General features: G+C 38.8%; 1 protein-coding gene across 12 annotated transcripts in view; it reads left to right on the top strand.

Annotated features, from left to right (window-relative positions):
* Nucleotides 1–20797, top strand: part of MAP7 (microtubule associated protein 7) — a 103655-nt gene that overhangs the window by 57887 nt on the left and 24971 nt on the right. For all 12 annotated transcript variants that reach the window (XM_052674707.1, XM_052674718.1, XM_052674656.1 and 9 more), the window contains exons 3-6: nt 1754–1831; nt 12832–12995; nt 13819–13930; nt 16922–17032. In XM_052674707.1, coding sequence (XP_052530667.1) covers nt 1754–1831; nt 12832–12995; nt 13819–13930; nt 16922–17032 — 465 coding nt within the window. The remainder of the gene's footprint in view (nt 1–1753; nt 1832–12831; nt 12996–13818; nt 13931–16921; nt 17033–20797) is intronic.

Raw genomic sequence — 20797 nt, 5'->3', positions numbered from 1 at the left:
AGGCAAATGGGATCCTGGGCTCCATCAGGAGAGGGGTGGTCAGCAGGGAGAGGGAGGTGATTGTCCCTCTCTACTCGGCTCTTGTGAGGCCCCACCTGGAGTACTGTGTCCAGGTGTGGAGCCCTCAGTACAAGAAAGACATAGAGATCTTGGAAAGGGTCCAGAGGAGGGCGACTAAGATGATCAGGGGGCTGGAGCACCTCCCCTATGAGGACAGGCTGAGGGAGTTGGGCTTGTTCAGCCTGGAGAAGAGAAGGCTGCGGGGCGACCTCATTGCAGCCTATCAATACCTGAAGGGAACCTACACCCAGGAGGGGAGTAAACTCTTCAGAAGGGCTGACAACAGCAGGACTAGGGGAAATGGATCAAAGTTGAAGGAGGAAAGATTTAGGTTGGATGTTAGGGGGAAGTTCTTCACAAGGAGAGTGGTTAGGCCCTGGAACGGGCTGCCCAGGGAGGTTGTGGATGCCCCATCCTTGGATGTGTTCAAGGCCAGGTTGGACGGGGTCCTGGGCAACCTGATCTGAATGTGGATGTTTGGTGGCCCTGCTAGGCAGGGGGGTTGGAACTACATGATCCTTGAGGTCCCTTCCAACCCAGGTGATTCTGTGATTCTGTGATTCTGTGTGATTCTGTGATTCTTTTCAAACCTCATTTTTTTACATAGTTTTGCCAGCAACTTTTTTCTTTCTTATGCAGCCTATACACACAAATAGATGGACTTGGCATGTTTGTACAGATTGCTTATTGGTATTCACATTGAATAAAGAAAAGCATATTAGTTTATATATATTAGTTTATATATAGTTATATATATATTCTTATACATATATATAGTTATATGTGTGTGTATTTTGTATGTTTCTAGAGTGATTGGAAGTTCTACATAGTTGTTCACTTCAAAATGAAATATTAAAAGAATATTAAATATTAAAAGAATTGAATTCCCATCAGTATAGGAATAAATCAAGCCATTTCATTATACCCTGAAAACTTTTCTGTTTTTGTGTGGTTGTTTTGGTTGCTTATTTTTTGTTCAAAGCAGACTTTCTCAGTGTTAGTGAAAAAAACATAAAATCAACAGCTTTCCAAGTTTACAAAATAGGCTGAAGATGAGTAGGAAATTAGTTTTGGCAGCATGCTGGGATGAATCAGTAACTAAGATTTTGTTCCCATTTGGTCTTTGGCTCCACTGCTGAGACTGGAAGTGTGATGTTAGCTATTTAGCATTTTGTTGTTTTCCAGATAACTCATTTTGTCGCACACTCACCAAGTAGTATTTTTCCAATCAAACATGAATTTTTAGTTAAGCCTAAGCTCTGACACAGATTTTTTCATGTTATCTTTGATCTTATCACTGTGATCCAGTAGCAGGTATTTTAAAAAAAATTCTGTGACTCAACATTTCAAAAGATAGCTGAGGAAATCGTCTCTTTCTTTACTGTTATTGTATCATTCCATGTATGTGATGCACTATCTTAATGTGTCTGTCATAGCTTTTAACACACTCACACAGTATCAGTAGGAGATCAATATCATGCCACCTTGATTCTTACTCTTCAGAAGTTCAGCCGGGACTGCTGTAGTGTTTGATCCAACCTGCTGTGCGTATGTACTGAGCTTCTTCAACCTTGTGAAATAGAAGTGGCTTGATTTTTTTCGATTGTTTGGTGGTTATTCCCCTAGGAGCTTTCTTTTGTTGCTATTTGATTTCGTACTATATGATTAATATTTCCCCCCCTTCCATTTGCAGACCACCCACCAATACTGAAGGTTGATGACAGGCAACGGCTTGCTAGAGAAAGGAGAGAAGAACGAGAAAAACAACTAGGTAAGCCCTACTCTATATCATTTCTTAATAAACTCAGGTATTTTTCTTCTTTTTTTGTGAAGTAAAACCTTGAATATGTGTCAAATATTGCTCAGTATCATATACAGTGTCACCTGTCCATGAGCGTGCGTAACACTACTGAAATGAATTCTTAGGTGAAGGTTGCTTAAGAAGTAGCTAGTGATGGGCCATGTACGGAGTGTGGTAGTGAGAGGATTATCAAATTAGTAAAAACCAAATTGTTATGCCTACCAGATATCAAATCCTAAAGATGTTTTGACCTACTACATGCTACTCCAGTTTGCTGTGACCTTCCAGTCCTATGGTGCTTCTGGCTTCCTTCTCCACAGGCAGTAAAGAGGGGCAGTGCCATTAGCTGACCTCTCTTGGTCTGCTTGGGAATGACTGAAGCTAAGCTGATGTCCTTGTCCTTCGACTAGATGGCTTGTTCCTCATCACAATCCCAGGAAAGCAGAACCAATAAAAAAAAAAAGCCCACAATAACATATAGGATAACTCTGGGAGTCAGATTAGAGGTTCAAAGCTAGAGGTTCCTTTTTATCTTGGTGAAGGTGATGCCAGAGAGGCTGAGAAGCATGAGCTTAACGAAAGAAAAATCTCAATCCACAGCCCCTTCCTGGAAGCCTCAAAGATATTACACTGATATGGTGTGCTGGTAGAGAGACTTTATAGGTATGATAGAATTCAGATGGTCTTGTTTATAGCTGCAAGTAGTTAGACTTTGCCAAAAATGTGGTTTACTGTCCATTTTGCACCCACTTTTTAATAGGACTGCTAATTATGCTTGAAAATACAGTGAAAGAAGCTTATCTTGTTTTGATTTGTTCAAAATATTTTTCCATTTTTCCTCAAGTGGGTTTTCATATCACAATTGAAAATGGCTAGATTTTTTTTTTTAACTGAGATGTACACAAACAGAGAACCTACCTGTGCATAAAATATTGGTTATTAATTTTTGTGGGGTTTTTGTTTGTTTTTTCTTTTTTATTCAAGAAAAAGTTACTCATTTCTGGAGAGTTTTGGTTGATAAAGCTGAAAAGTGAAGCCTTCAGTACAGGCAAACCAAGTTAGGTTTATAAAGACAGTATTCTTTTAGCTTTGCATATAACAGTTTATATGCAGTGTTTCAACATATGCTCACAATGGAATTGAGTCTGGAATTTTTTTTGTTTGTTTTCCCCACAATTTGAACACTTCTGCTCTCCTCAAAGCATTTAGGTCTTAAATACCACTACACACCTTCATTTCTCATTACGTTTGTGAGTTAAAGGTATTTAAGAGAAAACTTCTTAGCCAGAAGCAGCCCAGGAGATAAATATTCAGTATTTATTATACACCTGATCTTCCTTTTTGGCATCCTGTGTATGATCAGGAAAACACACAGAATTTAATCAGCAAGTATGTGCTTCTGCATGTAAACAGCAGGAATTGCATCAGATGAGCCAAGGTTTCAGCTCCAAGCAGGGTTCTGTTGTTGCTGGGTTACTTGATAGCAGTGCTATGTTGCATGCTTTACTAGTGCAATTGCAGAAGCGGAGAATGTAAGTGTGTTTCATTTTGCACACACTACTGGATGATAACTGTGAGGCACTAGAAGTCGGAAAGAACCTGAGCATCAGAAATTGGAAGGCCTGGCTGCTGTTTCAGATGAGTATTGTTGTCAACTTCAGTGCTCCTTTAACACAGTGAGATACTGTGAGATACTCATAGAACCATTGAATGGTTTGGGTTGAAAGGGCCCTTTGAGATTATCTAGTTCCAACCCCCTACTACAGGCTGGGATACCTCCCTTTAAACCATCTAGCCTGGCCTCGAATGCTTCCAGGGAGGGGACATCAACAATCTCACAGGGTAACCTTTTCCAGTGTCTCACTACCCTCACAGTAAAGAATTTATTCCTAGTATCTAGGCTAAATCTGCTCTCTTCCAGTTTAAAATGATTTCCCATTGTCCTGTCGCTAATTGCCCTTAAAAAAAGTCCCTCCCCAGCTTTCCTGTAGGCTCCCTTCTGGTACTGGAAGGCTGCTATAATATCTCTTCAGAGCCTTCCCTTCTGCAGGCTGAAAAGCCCCAGATCTCTCAACCTCTGCATAGGGGAGGTGCTCCAGCCCCCTGATCATCTTTGTGGCCCTCTTCTGTACTCCCTCCAACAGCTCAGTGCCCTTGTGTTGAGGTCTCCAGAACTATACATAATACTCCAGGTGGGGACTCATGAGAGCAGAGTAGAGGGGCAGAATCACCTCCCTTGATCTACTGGTCATGTGTCTCTTGATGCAACTCAGGATGCAGTTGGCCTTCTAGGCTGCAAGTGCACACTGCTGGCACATAGAGTCTTTCATCAACCAACACACCCAAATCCTTCTCCTCAGGGCTGCGCTCAAGCCCTTCTCCACCCAACCTGCATCTGTACTTCCTTAGTGAGAGCAAAATTCTCATAGTTCTGAAGTCAGCTTTCTCTGGGTCAGAGAGGTTTTTGGGTCCTGGGGAATGGGCTCCATTATCTCAAAGCTTGTTCAAGGTACAAATTGCTTTTCATTATTATTACCTGCCTATCGTGCAGTATTAACCAACTCAGACTATTTTGCCACATAATTTCCTATGCCGTATAAGAAAAATAAACAGGGACATAAATTAGTCACACCACTTAGTGCACTGACTTAATGGTGTTGCAGGCAAATATATATTGAACAGTTACTTGTCAAGATATTATGTTCTTAGTCAGACTTTCAAGTAATAACACTCATGAGTTCACATGGCAACTTGGCTCTTGACTGCTCCTTGCATTCTTTCCTTAGCAGTGCATCTGATGTGAGCTAGAAGCAACTCTAGGAAAGCCACACAGTAAAAAAAGAAGATGAAGAGTTATTTAATGCTCCAGTGAAACTCTGGCTATACTTTAAAACATCTACTTTCTCTGTTAATGTAGACTAGTGTGTGCAGGACCAGGCTCTCAGAAGAACTGCTATTGGATTTTTCTTTCTGGCAGTGGTCTCAGAAATAACTAGGTGCCGAGACCTTTCCCCAGACCTGTTACCTTAAGCTTAGTTGGTGTTGAGTATGTGTTAGATCCAACCCCACCTCACCACACCTTCCCTTCAGGTAGTTACAGAAAATGATTAGGTTTCCCCTGAGTCTTCTCTTCTCCAGAATAAACAATCTCAGTTCCCTCAGCTGCTCCTTCATAAGACTTCTGCTCCAGACCCCTCACCAGCTGTGTTGCCTTTCTCTGGACATGCTCCAGGGCCTCAATGTCTTTCTGGTAGTGAGTTCCCAAAACTGAACACAGTACTTGAGGAGCAGTCTCATCAGGGCTGAGTACAGAGCCTCCCTACTCCTCCCTACTCCTTCTGGCAGCACTGAAGCCAGGATGCCATTGGCCTTCTTGGCCATTCGGGCACATTGCTGGCTCATGTTCAGCCAAGTGTTGACCAATACCCTCGCATCTGCTTCTTCTGCAGTTTTCCAGGTGCTATGAGCCAAGCCTGTAGTGTTGCCAGGGGTTGTTGTGGCCAAAATGCAGGACCCAACACTTAGTCTTATTGAACTTCATCCTGTTGGCCTCAGCCCAGCTGTCCAGCCTGTCCTGATCTCTCTGTAGGGCCATCCTACCCCCAAGCAGATCAACATTTCCTCCCAACTTGTGTCATCTGCACACTTACTGAGGGCACACTCAGACCCCTCATTATGGTTGATTAGTACAACTAGAGAAAGCTTACTTGGAACTTCAGGTATTGGGACTAGACTGCTTGTCAGCAGCATAATTGAAGTTTAAGCAAGCCATTACTTGGTAGAATTAAGTATGCCCACTCCCACTCTCTGGTGCACTGAAAATTTAAGTCATATAAACTGATAAAAGGAAAAGGGACTGCTGCCCTTGAGTTGCAAAGCAGTAGCTATGTGACTGGGGGAATATTATCATGTTACAAATCAAATATTTGATGTTGCAGTCAGTGGGAAATTCAAGTAAAATGTGTTTTATTCAGTCTCTTCAAACTGATCAGCACCATAGGGGGAGGAAAGCTGATCTCATATAGGATATACATGCATAACCACACAGAATCAACCCACATGATGTAGGTAATGATGATTCCCTGTCAGGGACTTGTGTGTTGCTGTTTTGATTTGATGGTGGTTTTTTTTAATGCTAGGCTTGTCAATATGAGAATGGCCTTTAGAAACTCACCTTCCTCTATTTCATAGAATCATTTGAGTTTGAATGGATCTTAAAAGACTGTCTGATCCAACTCCCGTGCAATGAACAGGGACACCTACAGATAGATCAGGTTGCTCAGAGCCTTGTCCAGCCTGACCTTGAATGTCTCCAGGGACACAGTATCCACCATCTTGCTGAGCAACTTGTCCCTCACCACTCTTACTGTAAAAATTTTTATCCTTATGTCCAGTCAAAATTTAATGGACTGTGGCTTGAAACCTTTTTGAAGGCATATGCAACAACCTGGAAATAGGTGGGTTATTTGGTGTTTTTTTGTGTGTGTGTCCTAAAATGCATTCATAGAAAGAAGAAATCTCTTAACTCTGCAGTACAGCACTCTTCAGATGTCATTCTTTTTCATTCTTGTGTCAGTGTGACTCTCTTTTCTCAGTTCATAGTGATCTTTAAAAGATTGCAAAAAGTACTGTGTAGTTAGACATGCAAAACATCATTTCACAATGGGACACATTACACAAACACTGTTTAGAACCTTTCTAATCCCTTACTGCCAAAGTCTTAAATGCAACTGCCACCAGTCACATTGCCTGGGATAAAATAGAAATTTTAACAGTACTATTTTAAGTGGTATTTTGAGAAAACAAAGTTTTTATTCCTGTTTTCTATATTTTTTAATTTCATAAAACTGCATTGTAACTCCAGCTAGAATTATACTTTTTCTAATCTGGAGAGCTCTGGTTTATTGCCATCTAGGTTTTACTAATATTAACATCCTTCATCAGCAATGTGTTCTAACTTTGTGCTAGCCATGCATGAATTACTAGAGTTGTTTTGTTTTGTTTGCTTGTTTATTTTTCTTTGGAGAAGAGTAAATCTTTGGTTCTGGCTTTGTTAAGGAGGTAGCATGACATAATGTTTGCTTATTCCTAAAAACCTGCTTCTGGGTTTGAGATGGGTGGGATTCATAGGCTTAGACTCTCAAATGGAGGTTACCTGTTCATTTTAATGAATTTGTCATAGATGATGCTTCCGTATCTTGAATTATTATTATTATTTCTTTTTTTTTTCTCTTAAGTTTGTTTGTAGTATTGTAACAACAGCTCTGCTGCAGTGCAGAGATATACTTTCCTTTGGCTTTTCTGAACCCTGATTTCCTAGGTATTGACAAATCTGTTGCTGGAATGATGTTACTTCTGTCGAGAAACACTTCATTTTGTGTGACATTACAGCTATGAGAAAACAGTAGGGTTTTTAAAAATAAATCGATGTGGAAACTTTCATTTCTAAAAGGGAGAGTTCTGCATGTCCCTGTGATGTGTGTCTTTGTGTGTCCTTGCATGAAGAATTAGCTAAAACTAACAAGAAAATTGAAAGTTGTGTTGTGCTTTCATCTGTGTATTTGTCTGCTAATGTGATTTAGGAACTGTCTCTTGAGATTTGTGTCCTAGTACGGTAAAGTAGTGATTTTTACAATAGAGTGCAAGTTTCATTTTTATTCAGTGCAGAATCTAGATAATCAGTCAGTCATGTCATGTGAACCAAAGCAAAGAAACATCAACGCTATCCATGTTAAATAAATATCAAGTTGCATAATATCGTTATATAAGTGTGGGTCTTGTTGAAATTAGTAGAGTTGGATTTTGTTAATTCTGGGACATTTGCCATGCAACAGTAAATCAAATGAAGGCAGGGTGTTTTATTTCTGTAGAATTAGAAGTGGGATTTAAACTTAATACATCTTTTTTTATTCAGGGGATCTACCAAGTTTAGCAAAGCCACCCTAGTAAGCAGAAGTTGAGACTCTGTTGTGCATCAAGAGAAATTATTTCCCAAAACAGAATATTGGCTTCTGTAAAGCGATGGTAGAGATCTGCGGAAGTTTGTTTTGTACTATGAGTACCTTGAGCAGAAGGAAGTTGCATTATTTGTCTTCTCAAGAAAATTAACTTGTTCACACCCTTCTGTTTGTAACAAACAGAGTACCAGTTTAATAGCTACTGTTTCTTTATTAAGACTTAACTTTTCCTGTTTCTGCTTTCTCTCTACCTCGATTATTGTTTTCTAGTTTTGCTGTACTGCATATGTGGCTTTCACTGTTGTGTAATGGGTCAATGTGCTCCACACCTGTGAGAATTTTCTTGTGTTTGGCAGTGGTATTTTAGCACTGTTATTTTACTTACTGCACTAGGGTGTGTGAGTACCTCTTTTCTTTTTACTGAGAGGTAAGAAAATAGAGAAGAAGATTGATGTTGTTTTTGTTGTCCACAAATGTACAGTGGCACTAGCATTATCTGAAGATCATGTTGTGCTACCTAATCAATAAAAATAAACAGGCTACTAAATAAATGCTCCATTCACCTTAGTATATTCTTGTTCAGTTCTGGAACTTTTATTAGAAAGTGTGGAAAACACACAGAAGAGATAGAAAAATCGACTGAAATAGCATCCATTCAGAATATAAAGAGGTTTTTTTAATTTTTTTTTTCATTTCTTTACTATAGAGTATGCGTTTGTCTTCAGATGTCAACCTTAAACTTCCAAAAGTTTAATGCTTTTGCTTTTTCTATATGTGACTCATATTTTCTATGACTAACAAGCTGCATTGATTTTTAGATTTTCTTTCAGCTTTATTTTCCCCTAGACTTGTTTTCTTACGTGGGCAGAAAAGAAATATGGCTGCAAAGCAATTACTTCAGTTATTTTATTCTCCTGACCATGTGGTAATCTATTATTTGTTGATATGCACATATCTTTAAAAGATTGTTAAGATAATCTTTACTTGATTCTATAAAAGTTCTTCCAGTACCTGTGTTTTCATTCTGCTCTATTTTTTGCTTGCACTCTGTCCCATAGTCTGCTTGCACTCTGTCTGTGCATTAAACATTTAAACATCCTTTAAAGTGCAAATATTGCATCTCTGTGTGATGCTCTTGGGCCATGAGAGTTGGGAGTGGCAGAGGGGCAGTGGTAGGTAAGGGTGTTAGCTGTCAGATGGGGTTCTTGAAGCAGAGTGAGGGGAGCTGTCATGCTTGTCTTGGCTCCAGCTTGACACAATACCCTCTTTTCTTTGAATCCATGTGTCAGGCTGACTGGCTGTGCTTGGCACTCTTGGCTGTGTATGCAGCTTGTCTGTGCTGTTTGTGATGAAAATCATAGTAGAGGTCCTGGACAAAATAGAAAAGCTTAATACAAGTTAATGCTTTTTCTACAGAGGGCCTTCACCCCCAACATGGCCACATTGACTACATCTGCACTGGCAAACTAGACAGTGTTGAGGAACGTTCCCCACCACTAAAACTTAGTTGTTCTTGACATTAAACTCTTCCAATGGTTCCTGGCAAGCTTTTGGATCCAGACAACTTTTTTCTAACTGATTTCCAGGCAAGCTTTAAGAATTGGCAGGGAAAGCCCCTAAACTTTTCTTAATGTGTTTGAATTGAGTTTGTCACTGTTTTTGGAAAGTGAACATTTTATAGTGTAGATGAAACTTAGTTGATGCTAGTTGGTCTCTGGGCACATTTCTTAAACTAGACCTCATCCTCAAAAACTGAAAAGAAAATAAATAAAGATGCTTTTTATACAAGGAAAGTAACTGGGATTTTAGATTTGTTTTAATTCTGATAGCTTTGAATAGTGGTCTAGCAAAGGAATTTTTTACTTACCAGTATCTGAGTCCCTGAGCCACAAGCAAACTTATTTAAAGACTTACATCTGTGTATTTTATCTACACTAATCCTGCATAGTTGCTGGCCTTTTCTTCTGCAATTACAGTCCCAACAAAGACAAGTGGCTGGTGTACTTTCTGGCATGGAGAACAAAAGGTGGTAAACATGCCATCCCAGTTAACTTCTCACTTAAGGACATGTGGTATTAATCTTAGGTTTTAGAATATGCCTGAGTTTCATTTTTGGCTAGGTCTGTTGAATTTTTAATGCTAACAATGTGTAAGCTTTAAAACAGTATTTTAAAAATCGCATCATGATCTGTGTTCTTCCATTTGAAAATGATCATTGATACAATGTCATATCAGTAAAAATTATGCATTTATTCTGTTGGTGAATTCCTTCTGGTTTATTCTGTTCTTTGAAAGATTAGGACAGAACTTTATCCAGTATTTCCATGATCAGAAGCCCCACAAAAACTAAGAATCAGTGACATCAGTATCTGAGTCATTTTGGGATGTCTGCAGAGGACTTGATAGCGCCAGAAGGGTTTATAAGACAGAAAAAAAAAAGAAAAAAAAAAGTCTTTAAGGAAGATTAGTTTTAAAATTGCTGTATGTATGTCCCTCAGAGCATTGCTAATGGGGAAACATCAGCTGGGAGAATCTGACATTAACTTCAGCTGTAATTACAGTTCTGAAGTTCACCTTTTAATTCATTCAGTCAGCCATTCTTGTGGAGTGCTGGAACATTCCTGGTTTTGGGCAGGGTTAAAGCAACACTGATCCATTTTTCTGCTAATGCAGCAAGGAGGAGATCAGTCTTAGTGCGGAGCTGGCAGTGAGGAGAGGTGAAACAGTGGTCAAAGGAGAAAGCTATTGCTGAGGTCAGTGTTGTAAAGTCAGAGAAGATAGAGGCTGGAAAGACTGAGAAAGATTGAGTCTCAATTCAGGTAAACCATCTGCCCAAGGTGATCGCAAAGTGTAGACTGAGAAAAGAGACTGAGAACCCTTAATAAAGGCTATAACCACAAGAAAAAGAGCTATGATGAGAGGCAACAGAAAGGGACACAAAAGGAGAGTGACCAGAGAGAACTTTTTCTTGCTACATGTGGATAAACAGCAAAGGGAAAAGGGAGGCTTTGCCACTTCGTGTGTGTTCCTCTTTCCTGCCCAGCAGCCCTTCTGCTCACCTGAGGCCTCCTGTGATGGCGGCCAATTTCCCCCATCAGCAGCATATCTGCCTTTCCATCTGCCCCAGCCACAGTTAAAAGTATTGGAAGGAAAAAGGCATGGAAGAAATGTGGCTTTAATCAAATTGGTCCTTGATCCACCCAATCCTCAGTCCTGTGAGCAACATATCATGAGCAACATCATCAGGGTAGCAGAGGTGAAAGCTGCTCATTTTGGTGGCAGCTATCACTTTAGTTAAAATGGTCATGAAACCTTATCAGAGTACTTAAAATTAAATACATTTTTAAGGCATTGGTACATTGAGTAGAGAGATCTCAAGTAGCCCAGGTGTTTGTAGGTGTCATTTTTTCTCACAACTATGCTTAGTAATTAAGCAACTGTACTGCGCCTTGCAGCTATAATTATTCTGGCTATGTTAGATTATTGAATTTCCTGCAGACGTCTTGCTGAACTGTCCCACATTTTGCCAAGAGGATGATGTCTTCTGGTTGCTTATGGCTGTTGCACAAGCATCTCTTTGCTGGTCTGTGTCCCACAGCATGGCTAAATGTGCTTTTCTTAGGGGAAAGCATTTGAAATCTGAAATGATCTGAAAAAAAATGTTTTCTTAAGGGACATAATCTTAACGTGAGCTTGTCTATCCAGAGTAGATTTCAAGAGTCTGCGTATGCAAATATTTAATAATTAGAGTGCAATGTAAGTTGTTTATCAGGTGAGATTTGTTTGAGTAGGCAGAAAAATGCAGAAGAGGAATTAGGTGAAGATGACCTTGTGAGAAGTGATTGCAGTGTCTGTTCTGAACATCTAGAATCATTTTGTTTATTTTTGGTGTGAGTTGTCAAACAACACAAATCTCTCTGCTCACTGAAGGCTTGAGTTGCTGTCTTTAAGGTACAAGGTTATAATGATTGGCTCCTTTTTCAAGTGTTTTCAAGCATAAATTTTTTATAGTTAACAAATAGTGTTTCAGACTAAGGAAAAAAATCATTACCTTGGACATTAAAAGTGTCTTTTTTTTCTTTTTTCTTTTTTTTGATATTTTGCTAATCTGATTCTCTGCTTCTGTTGCATTATCAGTGAACTCCTTCGTCTGGTTTTCTCTTGTGGTTCTTCTTGATTTTTGTCTGGTGACATTCACGTGCATTTCTTCCTGCAGTCCTATCTGTCAATTCGTGAAGATCAGGATGTATCCTGGGTTTTTAAAAAGGGGTTTAGAATAAAAAATTTCTGTGTTTCGAAGCTTTCAATGCACTAATGAGGAGAGTTCCAGTGTGTCAGAGGTAATGGCTTTAATGTGGGCTAATTTTGAGCATGTATTCCAGATGGAATACCTTCATGAAGATTCAGACCTTGATGGGGAGCAGAATTTGTCTTTCATAGTGCTTCTTGATTTGTCTTGATGAGAACTTCTGAAATATTGTTCAGAGCACATTAAACTTATTAAATCTCATCTTTAGTTTGACTTCTTTGGTTGATAATATTTTCTTCTGGTGAGCTGCTGGTACAGCTAACAGTCCAAACACTACAACTGTCAATCCAGCCTAATGAGATCTGCTTTGATCATTAAAGTTATATAGTAGTAATAGTTTTTTATGTTTCTTTTTACTGTGAAAGAATACAGAGAATTAGCATGGTTTGTACACATATATCTGACTTAAATGTTTTCGTATTTTAAACTAATGCAAAATAGTTTCTTTCACACAAAAACTATATAGTCAAAGAATGTAACCATTACTGGTGGCAGTTCACAGTAATTATACTGAGACTGAATGACGTGAGTGTGTGACCAGGATCTGTGAAGTTTTAACACATGGAGAGAGACTAGGAAATTATGTATGTCTTATGAAAATGAGTTGAATTCTTTTCTATTTAGTTTGATTATCCAAATTGTGTTAAAGTTTTTATCACATAACAGCATGTTAATGCTTTTATTTCTGATTTTTTTTTTCATAGCTGCAAGAGAAACCGTCTGGTTAGAAAGAGAAGAGAGAGCACGGCAGCATTATGAAAAACACCTAGAGGAGCGCAAAAAGAAGCTAGAAGAACAGCGATTAAAGGAAGAGAGAAGACGAGCTGCTGTAGAAGAAAAGCGAAGGCAAAGAATAGAAGAAGATAAGGTAAAATGAAATGTCATGAAAACGCTTCGCAGCTTGTTTTTTCTGTAAGATATGGTGCTGCCAAACCTCTTCTTTTAAACTTGTCAGCGGAGATGTAATGTGAGCCTTGATCAGTATGAGAGTATACAGAAGAGGGTACGTATCTTAGTCACATTTTTTTGAAGTGCCCTGTGAGAGTCTGTTGCAGTTAGGTTGAGCATATCTACGATGCATTATGTGACACTACTCAACCTCGAACAGAAAAATAGAAATTGTACGGCTTCTGTATGTCTGTGGGTTAATTTTTAGCTGTTCATTTTAAGGCAGTAAGTATTAGTTGCTTTCTAACAAAACCTTCAAGACAGTGTGTACAGGACAGATGCTACTGGCTGATTTGTCTCAGTTGAGCTGAGAACTCCCCTTCGTCTTAGGTAAGTCAGCACATCGTTGCTTTTTTTTTGTCAATTCTCTCTCACTATCCTAGTGAGAGAATATGTAGGAGATTCAGAGTGGGAAGTAGCCCTGGTGTGTGTTTTTCAGTGGTTGTCATAATGGGACAACTGTTTTTTTCTTCCACAGTACTGCATAAGTCTGCAATACACCTTACTTTCTCAAAATTAGTTTTCAAAAATAGTTCAATTTATTTGTGGCTTAGTTATTGCTTAATCCAATTGTAGAGTTAGAATGGTTCGTCTGAGTGTGTATCTTTATTAGGCAGCGTTTAAGCTTGGGTGCAACTCCAAGAAACCTGCTAGGTGTTGTCCATGGGGAGGGTAGCAGTGCTGGAGAGGATTAATGTTAAAAACCTGGTAGTATCCAAATGTATTATCCTGTTGTACTTAAGGAACGACATGAAGCTGTTGTACGTCGCACAATTGAAAGAAGCCAGAAGCCAAAACAAAAGCAAAACAGGTGGTCCTGGGGAGGAGCGCTACATAGCCGCATTAATAACACAGGTAAAGAGGGAGGCCTGGCTTTCTAGCCAGTGTCCCTGCCCTGTCAGTTAACTGGAATTTACTTTCCTTCTGTTACGAAGAAAAATGATTCAGTATATGCTGTTTTAAATTCTCTGCTCTTTATCTTATTATTGCTAGCAACAGCATGTTTCTGACCTTCTTGTGTAGCAAAAACATAACAAGGGGAAATCTGAACAAAAGTGAGAACTTGTTTCGGGATTTTGACTAATTCTGCTCTTCTATTTTGCTACAGCTTCTCGCTTCTGCTGCTTTGCTATTGTTCATGTGTGTATGTGCTGGTGTGCTCGTCATGTGTCAGTTTTGTGATGTGAGCTACTGTGTGCAAGTGTTAAATTTAAATATTGTGGCTCAAAAAATAGTTCTGGTGGAAGTGACCAAATACCAAGATTAAAACAGAAAGAAGCAAATTGATTATTTGTGATTATTTGTATCTTGTACAGATAATCAGGGAGACTGGAAAAAAGCCTTTTTTGTTCCCTTGAAAAAGCTTAGATGGGCAAATTAATTTAATTTTTTCTGTATCATTTTTTCCTAAATTGTCTTCCCTAACTGAATCTGACAGTTACTATTAAGTATGTGCCCTGTTAAATGTGACTGGCGTTCAAAAAAGAGAACTTGTTCTGTATTTCTTTCACCAGAAATTGGTACTTACAAAGAATGCTTCTCTTCCTACTCTAACATAATACTTTTAATTGCATACAGCCTTTATCAAGAAGGGGGAAAAACATTAAGAATGATCTGAAATGTACTTCATCACACATAAGTTCAATGAACAGTTATCTTTCATAAAATCATAAAAGTTTTTTGTTTTTTTTTTTTTTTAATTAGCTCTGTATAACTTGATTTTTATTTTCTTTACTGTTAAAAGTCATTGTCTTGCATTCTGTCCCTAGGTTATTTTTTTGAATCATCATTCACCTTTCTCGATTTAGCAGGCCTGGAGCACCACTTCAGATCTCTGAGTGGTGCTAGAAAACCTGGTACATAGTCACTCTCGTTTGTTGATTCCTTTACCCATAGCTAGTTCTCAGGAGATGAAATCGTCAGTAACTAAACCACCCTCATGTAGCTGCAGTGCATGCTTAACATCATGCTCGTAGTTAGAACTCGTTAGTCCCAGATTTTGTTGTTGTTATTTATTTTTAATATGGAGAGTTATTACTAGCTGACTCCAAAGATCTGGCACAATTCACTAAAATGAAACGCAATATTCTGTCTACTGGAATTCAAGGAGATGTCACTTGAATCCTTTGATCTTTTTCTAAAATGCTTTTGCCATACTGCACATGCACATCACTCACATTTTCACATGAAGGCAAATACGTGATGAATGTGTTGCTCAGATTCTAATAACAAAAAAACCAACAGTCTTCCAGGTCATAGATCTCATTTGGCCTATTCTATGTTTGTAGGTTTGCCAGCACTTGCACAGCACTTGCACACAAATCTTCATGCTGAGTTTCATTCATTTGAATAATATTCATAGAATTAAGAGAAGTACTGGCATGCCATGCCATACGCAAGAGGCAATTTTCATGTTCTCATTTGTCATCTTCAAAAAGTTGTTTTATGCAGTATGTTCTTTTAGCCAAACGCAGAATTTCTGTTTTGCTGTAGTGATACACTTTGTATCCTCTCAAGTATAGATAAGATATCAGGGATCAAAATCCTAAACGTAAATACTGTTCTTACTGAGATCTATGACATAGGAAGCCCGAGTATCCTGTCTCCAGTACTGAACAGCATCATCCTTAATGTTATCAGTGTCCTGGTCTTTATATCTGTTTCCAAAACAGTTTGTGGACTTACCTGTAGACATGGAGAATATGAATCAGCAGAGCATTAGGCATCTGCTAAAGCATGGTTAAATTCTCTGCTGACTAGCACTGAATTTGCAATACGTGCTCAATGTGTAAGCAAAAGCAGAATCAACTCTCCCACTATCTTCTGATTCTCAGATTTCCAAATAGAATTTGCACTAAAGAATAGTTAGTTGATACACTTAGCTTTTTTCTTTTCTTTGATTTTTGAGAGAGAAGACAAATCATAAAGCTGGCTGTCCTGCTTGCTCTTCCTCTTCAGCTATTGCTAGCAACTCTCCCATGGCATACACATGTGCACAAAATGTATATGATCTGTATCATATCATCACCTCTCAGTAGGGTGCCAATTGCACAGGCAAAAGCTGTAATGCTGTTCTCAAATCCACGCAGCCTAGAAGCAAAATACATCCCTTTGGTATTATATATATTTGTGTATATATATATCTATACAGCAAGCATGTGTGTGACAAGTAGTCTGCAGCCTTCCACAAAGACTCATTTTCTTTATCTGTTAAGCTGTGTGCAGTTTGGATTGACTAACTGCAACTTCATTCACAGAAGGTAGAAGTTAACTCTGGTGGGAAATTTAGCACTTTCACAGTGACGAAGACATAATTATACCTTTTGTGCTTACTCCTGCTCTTCATTTGTACCAGCCCTCCCTTAATCTGTTGGAATTTTGTTAACACGGTGCTGACCTTCTGCTGAATACCCTGTCAAATATCACCTTTGATTCAGGTTTTGAGGGTTTTTACTTGAATGTTTTAACATTTCCAAGCATGCTGGCCTTTCCCTGAAGCTTCTATTGTGAGTCAGGTGTCAGATTTTTTCAGAGAGTGTTGAAAGAAACGTGGAAATACCATCCTGGCTACTAATGTCTGCTTCAAATTTTCCATTGAAGTCCTCGGATTGCAACCTGATTGAATGATAATCAGTGAACAGAATATTTGGAATTTAAATTGAACAGTTTTGTGCCCAGTCTTTGAGTCATCTGTACAACGTCTGCTGAGAAATCCGTTCTATTTTGAAAGTTCTTGTGGTAGAGCAGGAATGATCTAGTCATGTTTTCCTCCTAGTTCACTAGTGAGCTAGAAACTGGCATTACTGCATGTGGGCTGTCAATTAGCATTATCTCCATTTGTTTTAGATCCAGACAGGCGATCTGTTTCAACAATGAACCTTTCGAAACATGTTGATCCAGTCATTAACAAGCGGCTCTCCTCCTCATCTGCAACATTACTAAATTCTTCAGACAGAGGTACAGTTCCAAAGAGGAAAAAAAAAAAAAAAAAAAAAAGAGCAAGAAAGAAAATGTTCAATACTAATGTATGGCTTTGCACGTAAAACAAGTCTGAAGTCGTTTGCTGTGCTTTATGTAAATGGAGTGAAAAGACTCCGAATGTGAAAAGTAAATGGTTGAACATTTCTTTTTCCTGTGAGAAGAAATATGTATTTCTTGTTTTTAAAACAAGAGAGCTTACCTAAATGATCTCACTTCAGCAAATGATAAAAGTGGTGCTTCTGTCAGGTTTTTAGTAAATGAGGTACAACAATTGAAAGAATACATCTCTCCATACTGCATGCAATTTTCTGTGACCTTTTATTTCTGTTATGCCATTTTGTCATTATTTGCTTTTGTTTTATTTTGGTAGTCGTTCTTGAATATCTGAAGACATGTTGCATGAAGCTTTTGAGCAGTTATTTTGTTACCATTTCTGATTATTTTTAATGATGGTGTATGGGTATTTTTCATATGGTGTCTGTTTATTGACTTTTTGAGTCCAGTTACTTTTCAAAGATTGCTTTATTTCAATGTATGTTTTCAGTGTTTACAACTCTGCACAACTGATAAACAATCAGGGTTCTGTGAGTTAATGTAGCTGTATTGCTGCTTCTGTTTTGAGGATTCATGGGGTAGAAGCACTGAGCCGAAGGGAATGTTATAAGAATGTCTCCTGTATAACCTGTGCAAAGAGCTTTACAGAAAAATGCTTGTGAAGGACTTTTTGTTCTACTGAGAAGCTGTGGCCCGTTTCAACCCAGAGAAGTGCATATTTTCAAAAATAATTTTTAGAGTGGAGCTTTAGTTGTATTACAAAAATGGTTGGGTAGACGTCATTATTTGTGTGTTTTAAGTGCCATGTTTTACGTGCATGCTTTTGGATGCCTGTTTCTGGTTGCTCTGACCATATTAATGCTTATAGGTTAACACAGTTCTGAAGTCTGGTAACTTGTGAAACATAGTGTTATCTTACAGCACAATTTATTCTAGAACTCCAGTAATTTTTTGCTCTAAAAGTTGAAGCCCCAACAGTTGTATTTTGTTCCCCTTAGGTGTGTATGTATGTGTATTTTTTCCGATTGATGACTATTCCTTGCCAGGGATGATTCTTTGTGGAAGAAAGGCATTAAATATTAGGATAGTCTCTTGTAGAGTGTAGCTCAAGGTGTAAATGTTTTTTACTGTACAATTACTGTACAAGTTGGACTGAGAACTAGGTGGTATAATGGCAGGTGAAGGGAAGGAGTAAGGAAGTGGGGGCTGTATGTCATATACTTTAAATGTCAAGGCATTCCTTTCTTGGCATATTAATTAAAAACGGTACAGAAGTCCTCAGAAGTCTCTTATATTATGGAGTCTGCAGGAGACATAAAGCAAATTGAAGTGGTGTAAATGTCCTTTTTCTTGTGCAGTCACATAGCCAAATCTGGTTGAGCACATAACTGGAGAAGTGCTGCACACCTCTCCGGTGACCTCAGCATCTTCAGGCAAGCATTTAAAGAAATCATCTGCCTCTCTGCTCCTTTTTTGCCTTCCAGGGACCACCAGTTGTGTTTTGCCTGTAACAGATACTCCTACCTACAAAACAAGAAAGCTGGAGATGAGGATGATAAGCTTACCCTAAGTGGCTTATAGCTGTCATCAAGAACATGTCTACTGTTAAGCAGTGTTTATTTTTAACTTTTCTGCCATTTGAAGGACAAGATTTATTATGGCCCAGCCAAAGATTTCATTAATGGTTTGCCTGGTTAATTCATTTTGAATTACAGTACTGCTACATAGCTCTTTATCACAATTTTACAATCCGGCAGCTAGAACAGGCTTTTCTTTGTGCTCTGATAGGAGTGGTACTGGGTAGTTCAAACTTTGTAACAGATTATGAACAAATACATTCAATTGAAGAAAGCTTCTGTCGGCCAATAAATTCTGGTAATGGTGCTCTTTAAGGAGTACCTAGCAAATGGATACTACCATAAGTAAGGTATGGCTTTCTTAGTTTTGAAAAAACCTAACTTGTACTGTAGTTATGCTCTTCCTCCTCTCTGTAGTGAGAGGAGGTGATGGTATTGATCACTGTATCTACTTTGTCTGCCAGCTTTCTAGAAGAAGTTCAAGGCCTGTTAAAAGAGAGTCTAAATGCACAAGTTTTTTCCCACCTATTTCACAGCATTTCTGTGACTCTGACAACCACATATCACTGAGAGTCCTTCCTTTGTGTTTCTCATCAGGAGACCTGTTAAATCCCTGCCTCCCATCTGTTGCTAGTACTAATCAGATGCTGTTGTTTGCTTACGTGCAATATATTCTGCTGCTACTATGATAACTTCCTAGTGTTCAGTTGATATATCCTGAAGGTAAATATAGATGACTGTGATCAATTCACCATTGCCAGCTCTATGGCACTTTGTGGGGTTTGGGTTGTTGTTTTTTTTTTTCTTCTTCCTTCCAGTTGTACTTAATTAATCTGTTTAACCTGCCTAGGGTTACCATACCATGCCATACCATAACGGTATGCCTACCTACCACAAATGCAATTCCAGTGAGGGACCAACGAGCAAGCAGCCTAAGACAGTATAAGACCAACAACAAAATTGTTTCCTCTTCTCTGTTGGGTGTTTTGATGGGTTAAAACATCACCCCAACGTTTTTGAAAACAAGAGGAAAAAAAAAAAAGAACAAAAAAAACAGACCTCATTGTTTTAAAGCTAGTTTTGTTATTAAACTCTGTTTTGTATTCTTCCTTCCGTGTGAACTGGACTCTGAAGCTCAGTTGTTGAAAGCATTTAGGGTGAATGTTCTTGTACTTGAAACTCAGTGAGCCGAAATGTATTTGGCTGCTCTGTGCTGATGGTAACACTAGTGACTGGTAGGGTATGTACTGTAAGTGTCAAATGTAGTGCTTTCACTGAGCTGTATATTTGGAGTAAGTGATGACGTTGATCTACAAAACCAAGATGTGCTTATGATGAACTGTGATCTAAAACCATTTTAAAGCCATAGGGAGACTCAGATCCAAGCTCCTGGCTGAGACTGTTGTGCCACCTTTCAAGTACTACTTAAATGTACTGGCACTATCACACTTCTCTCAGCTCATTATTTGGGCATGTCAGCTAGCCCTCTACCAATCACAGCCTTGTTAATTGGTTGCTGGGGGCACAGAATTGCTTCCAGTAAATAATGTGGATAAGATGTGTCAGGAGTGAAAAGAAAAGGTAATAAAACCATACTTATCTCCTAGGGCAAATTACAGGGGGATAGCTGAGTGCTGTAAGACATCAGTTTCTTAGCTTTGGCCTCTTCAGACTGCCTGTTCTGTGGGACTTGTGTGAGGTTTACAGCTGGCCCACAGCACCAGATTACATCGTGACATTTACTTACCAGTTCTTTGCAGCTATACAAATGAATTCCAGGAAACTTTTGGTATGCATAGTAGTGCTGTTGGCCTAAAATTTCAGGTATCATTTTCTAAGGTGTGGAGCCAATTTCCATGCAGTACTGGTGTTCTTCTGATAAGTTGTATAGTCTTTGTGTTAAAATATGGCAGAAGAGTTTCTCCAGACTCAACATCTAGTAAAGGATGAGACCACAAAAAAAGAATTTGCTGCCTTGCAGCGGGAGACTTAAAATATGACCACATTGAGCAGTGCCCAGAGAAGATGCAAAGATTTTCATCACTATTGCATCCAGTTTAATGGTAGTCCTATAACTTGTTCTTCCTTGTTAAGTTGCAAATTTAATGAT

This window comes from Tympanuchus pallidicinctus, unplaced genomic scaffold, assembly GCF_026119805.1.
Source record: "Tympanuchus pallidicinctus isolate F22 unplaced genomic scaffold, pur_lepc_1.0 scaffold1, whole genome shotgun sequence".
Taxonomy (NCBI): domain Eukaryota; kingdom Metazoa; phylum Chordata; class Aves; order Galliformes; family Phasianidae; genus Tympanuchus; species Tympanuchus pallidicinctus.
Note: the sequence above shows the minus strand (reverse complement) of the source record. Positions and strands in the feature narration are given on the sequence as shown.